Source organism: Cryptomeria japonica, chromosome 3, assembly GCF_030272615.1.
Source record: "Cryptomeria japonica chromosome 3, Sugi_1.0, whole genome shotgun sequence".
NCBI classification, from domain to species: Eukaryota; Viridiplantae; Streptophyta; class Pinopsida; order Cupressales; family Cupressaceae; genus Cryptomeria; species Cryptomeria japonica.
In genome coordinates this window covers 3,460,644-3,469,266 of record NC_081407.1, presented here as the reverse complement: position 1 = coordinate 3,469,266, position 8,623 = coordinate 3,460,644, and the positions used below count along the sequence as shown (strand labels likewise).

General features: G+C 32.1%; 1 protein-coding gene across 1 annotated transcript; it reads left to right on the top strand.

The window, feature by feature from the left end:
* Positions 1 to 1,644: 1,644 nt before the first annotated feature.
* On the top strand, positions 1,645 to 4,508 carry LOC131874554 (receptor-like protein 49). The gene is made up of 2 exons (XM_059217986.1): positions 1,645 to 3,078; positions 3,147 to 4,508. The coding sequence occupies exons 1-2, from the start codon at positions 2,249 to 2,251 to the stop codon at positions 4,432 to 4,434; spliced, it is 2,118 nt and encodes a 705-aa protein (XP_059073969.1). The 5' UTR covers positions 1,645 to 2,248; the 3' UTR covers positions 4,435 to 4,508.
* Positions 4,509 to 8,623: the final 4,115 nt, after the last annotated feature.

Sequence of the window (8,623 nt, the reverse complement as noted above, 5' to 3'; positions counted from 1 at the left end):
GGTAGTTAATGTGGGTGGCCCACATATTCTAATATCGTGCTTGACCAAACATTTTCTTTGCCACCAAAAAAATTATGGAGGAAATGGTGGTTATGAAATTTCATAGAAACCACTTTCTTTTGGTTGTGCCTTTATTAAAGCAAGACTTTTAGATGGCCATTAAAATTGACATAGACATTTAAAAATGAAATATAAAGGAAGCAACTTGGAAAATTGTAAGATGCTTATTTTAACATTTTCTTCAAATATTTCATTTACCTAATTTCTTTTAAGGGTTGACCTATGTGAACGTGTCCCATTGTGACACAACACAAATCCTCCAAAGATATTTTTAAATGTATTATGACTCACTATCTATATTAGAAAAGCAAAAGAAAATAAATATTTGAAGTATAAAGTAGGACTATACAATTACCTAATCATTCCCATGGATGCAAGATATTTTTCATGCACAAACTTGCAATGTGCAAACAAAAGATTTTGATTTCAAGACAAGTTACATATTGTCATGATCCCTTCTCGATCTTCAAATATTCATATTTTGATGTTATATGAAATTACATTTACTCTTTCACTATAAAAATAATTACACTTATTTTCTATATTTTATTTAAATACTTTGAATATTTATTCTATTCAAAATATTCTTACTTTTAAAGATTAAGAAAAATCACACTTAAAATTACTCCCAATTATTGAATAGTCATATTTAACATTAATCCTTTTTTCTTTATCTTTTATTAAATTTCATAAACATTAAAATTTGATATGTTAAAAATGATAAAAATATTTTTCTACAAAGATCACACATCTTACAAAGACATTTGTGGTAGAAAAATAAAAAATATTTTATTTTGGGAATGATGGCTAATATATGGGGCCCACATATTTCAATGGCGTGGTTGACCACACTTTTTGTTGTTAGTCAATACAAAATATTTGTGGAGGAGATTACACTTAAAGAAATTTCATAGCAACCACACTCTTTTGATTTTGATAAAAAAATATATATTATCATGATCCCTTCTTAATCTTGAAATATTCAAATCTCAATATTATATCACATTATATTTATTATTTGATTATAAAATTAAATACATTATTTTTTATATTTATTTTTACTCTTTTAACATTTATTATTAATTAATTTAAATTAATTATAATTAATAAATGAACATTATTAGATTAATTAAAATCATACTAAAATTCCTCCCAAATGTTAGAAAAGTCATAAAACTATAATCATTTTCAAGTTCAATAAAAATTTCATAAGCATTAAATTTTGATTCATTAAACTCCACAGAAGTCTATTTCTGGCCCTCCCCAAAATCCCGCATCCTACACAGACATTTGTGGTAGAAAATTTAAAGATATTTTATTAAAATTTGTGGTAGAAAATTTAAAGATATTTTGTTAAAGGTTTTGAAACCACATTTCGTAGGCTCATATTCCAACGCCGTGCTTGACCAAAACATTTTCCTACCACAAAATATTTGTGGAGGAAAATGTAGTTACGAAATTTCGTAGCAACTAAAACCAAAGACTTTAACATGTCCAATGAGATTGTGAAGGAAATAGCTGGGAAAATTGTAAGATCGTAGTTTTCTCCGTTTTCACTTTTTCTTCAAATTTTCTAATCTCGTGGATGGATTTTTCCACACCTTGCAAAGTGACCTACTCATTCTCTTGTGTCCTTCATACATAGGGAGGGATAATTCTAATAGGATATTGCTTTTTTCTGTTTCTGGAACGCAATAAAAATGAGTTTGGGCGTTTGGGTCATGTTTTTACTGCTCCCATCTATTATTTGCTGCTCTGCCTGTTTACAAGAGGAACGAAATTCTCTCTTGGATTTCAAACGAGGCATTAATTTCACTTATTACAAAGAATACCAGTTAAAGCAGCCGCTGGAATCGTGGAGAGGGTTGAACTGCTGCACTTGGGAAGGAGTGGGCTGCCACCCACACACTGCCCATGTCATCACCTTGGATCTCACCTTGGATCTCAGTGGCTATTTCATTCAATGGAGTGAAGTTCGAGGGGGGCTATTCCAACTCCTACATTTGGAGCACTTGGACCTCTCTGACAATTACTTCACCTCTCTTTCCATTCCTCCACAAGTTGGAGAATTAAGGAGATTGAAGTATCTGAGCTTATCTGACTGTCAATTTAGTGGCCGAATTCCAAGAGAGTTGGCTAAACTGCAGCAATTGGAGTATATGATCTCCATGGTGGCATTCCAACGGAGATGGGTAACATGTCCGCCTTGAAATACCTTGACCTCTCTTGGAATGATGGTTTGCAGAGCAACAAGTTGGGTGAGTTGATAACACATTTGAGAGGGTTGGAGCATCTTGGACTGAGCGACATGAATCTCACTATGGAAGGAGATACTTCTTTGGGAGGATACTTGGGTTCTCTCACCAATCTCACCGCACTTTACATGAACCATTGCGGGCTTTCAGGAGAAATTCCTCCCTACTTTGCAAATCTCTCACGGCTTCAACAATTGGAACTTTCGGAAAATTCATTCAGAGGTAAGATTCCTACCTTTCTTGGAGATCTCCCGCTGTCAAGTCTTGATCTTTCTTCGAACAATTTGGAAGGCTTTATTCCCTCCTCTTTAGGTGTCCTCTCCAATCTGGAGTATCTTTATCTGAGTTCAAACAAATTAAATGGCAGCATTCCGTCTACTCTAGGCAATCTCTCAGCCCTGTATGAACTTGACTTGCATAATAACTCCTTAAGTGGTCCAATCCCAACTTCCTTTGCTAACCTATCCAAGCTAGAGTGGCTTAATTTAGCCAATAATAGATTAAATGGAACTTTCTCATTCTTTACTTTAAATTTCCCCGATCTTATTGTTTTGGATCTCTCCAGCAATACGTTGACCGTAAAAATCAGTGCCTCTATCATTCCCAAATTTCAGCTTGGCTACTTAGGTTTACATGAATGTAATATTAGAGGAAATTTTCCTACATTTATTTCAACCCAATATGGCATTCAATATTTAGATTTGTCAAACAATTCTCTTAGTGGCTTTATTCCAAATTGGCTTTGGGGATTCACATCTATTAGGTACATAGATCTTTCATATAATTTATTTGCTTTATTCCAAATTGGCTTTGGGGATTCACATCTATTAGGTACATAGATCTTTCATATAATTTATTCAATGGATCAATTTCAAAATCAATTAACAAATATACACAAAATCTTCAATTTCTTTCACTAGCCAAAAATAATCTTAATGGTCCTATTCCAAATTCTATCTTTAAATTGAAGAGTTTGAATATTTTAGATTTGTCAAATAATAAGTTTAGTGGTAGAATTCCCCAATGTTCGAAGAATTGCTCCATGTTGTCTGTCTTAAATCTAGAGAGGAATAACTTAGAAGGAATGATACCAAGTATATGTAAGGGAATGAATTCTCTTGAGACATTAAAATTGGGAGACAATGCACTTGAAGGGTATGTTCCATCGTCTCTTGCAAATTGTAGAAATCTACAAATCCTTGATTTGAGAAACAATCATTTGCAAGGGAACATCTCAAATTGGGTTAAAACCTTGCACAATCTCCAAATTTTGATTTTACAAAATAATAATTTCAAGGGTACAATCCCATTGCAATTAGCAAAATTGCAAAATCTTCAAATTTTGGATATGTCAAAAAATAAATTTTCAGGGATCATTCCAAAAGACTTTATGAAGTTAACCACAATGGCTAATCAATCTGAAAATATGGAAATATTTGAACATGAAACTCCCATTTCTCTAACATCAAACTATTATATAGATGAAATAATAGTTTACAATAAAGGACAAGAGATGGAGTTTGTGAAAATTTTGAGATTAGTAAAATGTCATGACCTCTCTAGTAATAACTTGTCAGGTGACATTCCTCAGAATATTGGATCCCTCAAAGGTTTGATTATTCTTAACATTTCAAGAAATCATTTCAGTGGTGAGATTCCTAAATCTATTGGAGAGATGACACTACTTCAATCACTTGATCTTTCACAAAATGGATTGTCAGGGGCTATTATTACTGAGCTACAACTTCTCACGTCCTTAAGTTTCTTTAATGTATCCTATAATAACCTATCAGGGATGATACCACAAGGAGGACAGATGATGACATTTGATTCTACATACTTCTCCAATAATTCAGGTCTATGTGGTCTACAAATATATGTGCCATGTTCAAGTAACCCTCCCAATTCTCCAAAGGTACATGAAGAAAATAATGAAGATTCAGAGGATGATTTCTGGTGGGATATGGGAATGGCAATAGGCTATGTAGTTGCCTTTTCAATTGTAAATGGAATGTTGTGGCTCAACAAAAAATGGAGTGTCCCATGCTTCAAATTCATGGATAACATTATTATCTCTCTATTTGAAACATGGAGAGAGCATTTGTATTCTACAAGGTAGGATCAACTTGTTAAGTTTGTGGTCCAAATAACTTATATTTTATGGTATAAGCTTTTTGTTACAATAAAATGAAACATGCATCTCATTTATGAAAAAACATTAGTGTTAATAATATTAATTAATGTTTAATTGATTAATTGTTCTAAAAAAAATTAAATATATATATTTTTAAATCATTGTAAATCAATCTTTTTATATTAATTATAATGTAGCTTTTGTGCAATACTGATATCAGAACCCACAATAAAAATGGATTACGAAGAAATAAAAATTAGTAAAAGAGAGCCATTAAAAAATTTTGATTTTAAGGAGTGCTCATTTATATATTTTCAATCATAGTGTAGAATTAATTTTTAGAACATTCCAATCTACCAAGAAATTACATCAAATGATGGAGTCTTTTGTAGCTTCGGGAATTGCTAAAAAGGCATTGAAGTTTGTTGTATTCAGTTTCTTCAAGGCTCTTGAAATATTTTAGGGTATTCAAATTGATCATTTACTACATTAAAGTGTACTGAAATATTCTTATCTGAAAACTTTGCTATTTTATATTTTAACAATGGAGTGAATTTTGGGAAAGTTTGGTACATGAGTTTATTCGAAAAAGGTATGACAAAGAATGGCGTGCCAAGCAAATAACATAAATTCAAATGTAAAAGTAAAAAAACTTGGGTAGGAATTTATGCCACGTACCCATCTGAAAACAATTTAATGCAATGTCTTTGGCTTGAATGTCTTCAAATCGTGTGCCAATATTATTGTCTGAAATCTCAATACATTTCTTTATTTACAGTTGTTCTTATTAGATTTGCAAGCCTAATATATCATGGAAACATATTGTTAGAGAGATTGAATATACAAAAATATATTTATGATTAATTTATTGGTACAAGAGAACATCAAATAAATCTTAATTTGTATTCATTATAAAAGAAAACTCTTTAAAATCTTATATTTATATATTCTTTGTAATATGTTAAAATAAAGATAAATCTTAATTAATATTAGAATCCCGTAACAATCTTAAAAATCTGATTATGTACATACATCACAATTATTTATCAAGATGAACTATGAATTGATATTTATCTTTAATTATCTTCAAAACAAACATTAAAGAACTTCCATTTACCTGGAAAAATCTAAATGAAGACACAATTGCCCTCTCTCCTGTATTGGCCCTTTTTAACCCATTACTTTATCATAAGTATACGCCTTCAACATTAGTTGACCCCAGGCTTGGATCTTGGTTTAACTTTAGGGTTGATGGACAATACACTTTTGAATATCCACAAATGGCACTATTGCCATGAATTTAAGCTTTAGTTATATACTTTTCAAATTAATTGGAGAAAATTGTAAGAGCGTAGCTTTCTTCATTTTAACTTTTAACCTTTTCTTCAATGATGGATTTTTCTACATAAGTGAGTTGCATTGCACTTTGAATGGGCTATAAATGTTTGTGCCTCACCTTGCAAACCCATTTCATCCGCAATGAAGAGAAAACTTCATGATTTATAGGCTGGGTTGCTTAATAGTACTTCTTTTTCTATTTTTGGAAGACAATAAAAATAGTTCGGGTTTTAAGTGTTGTTGCAACTACTACTTTGCATGTTTGGAAGCACAAAAAAACTCTTAGATTTTAAGAAATGCTTTTACTTCACCTCCTCAAAGTACATGTCACACTTGCACTACAAGGCGCAACATAACATGTCACACTTGCACTACAAGGTACACACAAGTGTCATATGGAACACAATGACACAAATGCATTGACAACAAGAATGACCTCACAATTGCACAAACAAGGAGGTACTAGCAGAAGAGTGAACAGTAATGAGACAAATCCACCATGACAAACCTTTAAGAGAGAAATAACACCATCAAAAGGATGGTGAGGTACAACTCACAATCATGCTCTGTCATGACACCACACAAAGATAGGATGAGGGAGTCCTCAACCTCCAATACAATACTTAAAAACATTAATGACATAGTTACACCAACAATGGTTGACTAGGAACTATCCAATACTATACTAAAAGTCAAATGATTTCAAGCTGATAAGATATACTAGAAGTGATTGTGCAAGGAGTGTAGACAATAAAACTTCAGGGTATGATTTTCATTTTGGATCAGGTTGAGCTTCAAAGAAGCAACCATTTGTCACACTTTCATCTGCTGAAGCAGATAATGTAGTAGCTATAAGGGCAGCATGTTAAGCAATATGAATGAACAAAAGAAGCAACAAAAAAATTATTGTGACAACAATTCAGGCATAGCACTATCCAAAAATCTAGTTTTCCACAAAATGAATAAGCATATTGACACAAAGTTTCATTTGATTATGGAGCTGCTCAATAATAAAAAATTATTCATGGAACACTGTAGATCTGGAGATCAATGTACAGATATTTTTACCAAAAAGAAAATTTTGTGTATCAAAGAAATAGATTGAATATCACAGATGATAGTTGTGATACCATTAATTCACCACCTACCGTAGGCTGCTTTCTCCCACCGCTGCAGTCTTTTGAATCTTACCTATTTTGGATACGGTGGACAATCTTGAATTTAAAAAAATTTGATTGCAATCTACTTGGGATCTTCCTATGCTACAACCAAACTTAAAATTAAATGCATTTTTAATGTTTTTGTTTTGCCTCCTCTTTTGCTGGGTATCTACGTGGATGAAGACAGTTCTAGAAGAAAGAGAAGATCAGAAAGAGAAGAAAAAGAAGAGGCATTGCTGCAGCAACAATTTGAGGACAGACAGGAACAGGGCACCTCTGTTTTCTTTTGTTCTTAATGTGGAAGGAAGGGCAGCAGCTCTATAAATACTATTGGCTATGTATATTTTGAAATATGTAAAATATAAATTATTTTGTTCCCTATCTTTGTGTTTTTATTTCTTCTACATTTTGTGTTTTAATTTTGTGTACTTTTGCTCTCTGTTTTAGTTTTATTCTCCTCTACCTCTCCATCACAATGCCATAATGTAATATTTCATTGAATCATGTATGTCGGATACGTATCATTTCATTTGATGTATATTTATGCTCAAAAAATGTGTGCCTCTGAAACATGCTTAGCAATTTAAGCATATTCTAAACCAAAATGTCGTGCTAGTCAGAATTTGTTCATCTCTTGTTCACAATGTGTTGATCTTGACTGAAAATCTCTTTAAGAGTCTGACAGATAAACAGATAATTATACATATAATTAATTTGGCATGTAGTTTATATAAAAAATAGGGTTTACACATTTTTAGTCCTAGCATTAACCTCACAGCTTGGACTTTCCCAAACAAGTTTGCTGAGACCATACTGATATGCATAGAACAGGTTTCTTGTCGATTCCAATACGATCTTCTTGAGCTTTGAGAATTCGTTTGAAGACTGGATACTCATTGAAAAACATTCTCTTAACCTACTATTTTTATCTAATAAATTTGATTGATATGCAAGAAATATGATATGAAAATTTTTGCGTATGTTTCTAGGCAAAACAACAAAAATAATCATTTTCATCTTAGTTTTCCAATGTTTATTCATTTTGAAAATGCTCATAGTTTTGGTATAATTGAAAAATGAATGGTTTTGTTTACTTGAATTTTCTTTGGTTATGTTGCAAAAGATGTTAAGTTGTTTAACTGGCATCAGGAAAAAGGGACAAAGTTTTGAACTGAAATGGTTAATGTTGAGTGGCATATGGTATTTTGTTGCTTGAGGCAGCTAAGCAACTTGCTCAATTCAAAGTCTTCCCAACAACTTCAACTATGTCTGTCACTATCCACTCACTAGAAGATGAAACCTTTTAGGCTTGGAGTTGAGGACCATGATCACATAAATTTGATCTCTTCTTCAACTATTTGGTTGAATGCATAAATATCATTTCCTTTGAATAAGCGATGTAGACTTTACAATAGGGCTTGGAAAATTTCCTTATGGTTATATGTTGGAGTTTATTCTACAGATGAATGTATTCGTAAAACACTACCCAAATGGTGATTGGTTTATGGACTAAAGTATAAGCTTTGCCTCTTCTTGTGACAGTCTTTAGATATAAGTGGTGCAGTCTTTCTAATGCAGCTTGGAGATTTTCCTGAAGATTATGTAACGGATTTGATATCCTTACAGATGAATGTACTAGCGCTGGATAATACATTGAATGGTGATTAGTCTAAGGA

Excerpts from the sequence above, each read along its gene's own strand:
- LOC131874554 (XM_059217986.1), top strand. The coding sequence starts at position 2,249 with ATGGGTAACATGTCCGCCTTGAAATACCTTGACCTCTCTTGGAATGAT. Across the intron at positions 3,079-3,146 it reads TGGGGATTCACATCTATTAG|GTACATAGATCTTTCATATA; the intron begins GTACATAGATCT and ends CACATCTATTAG.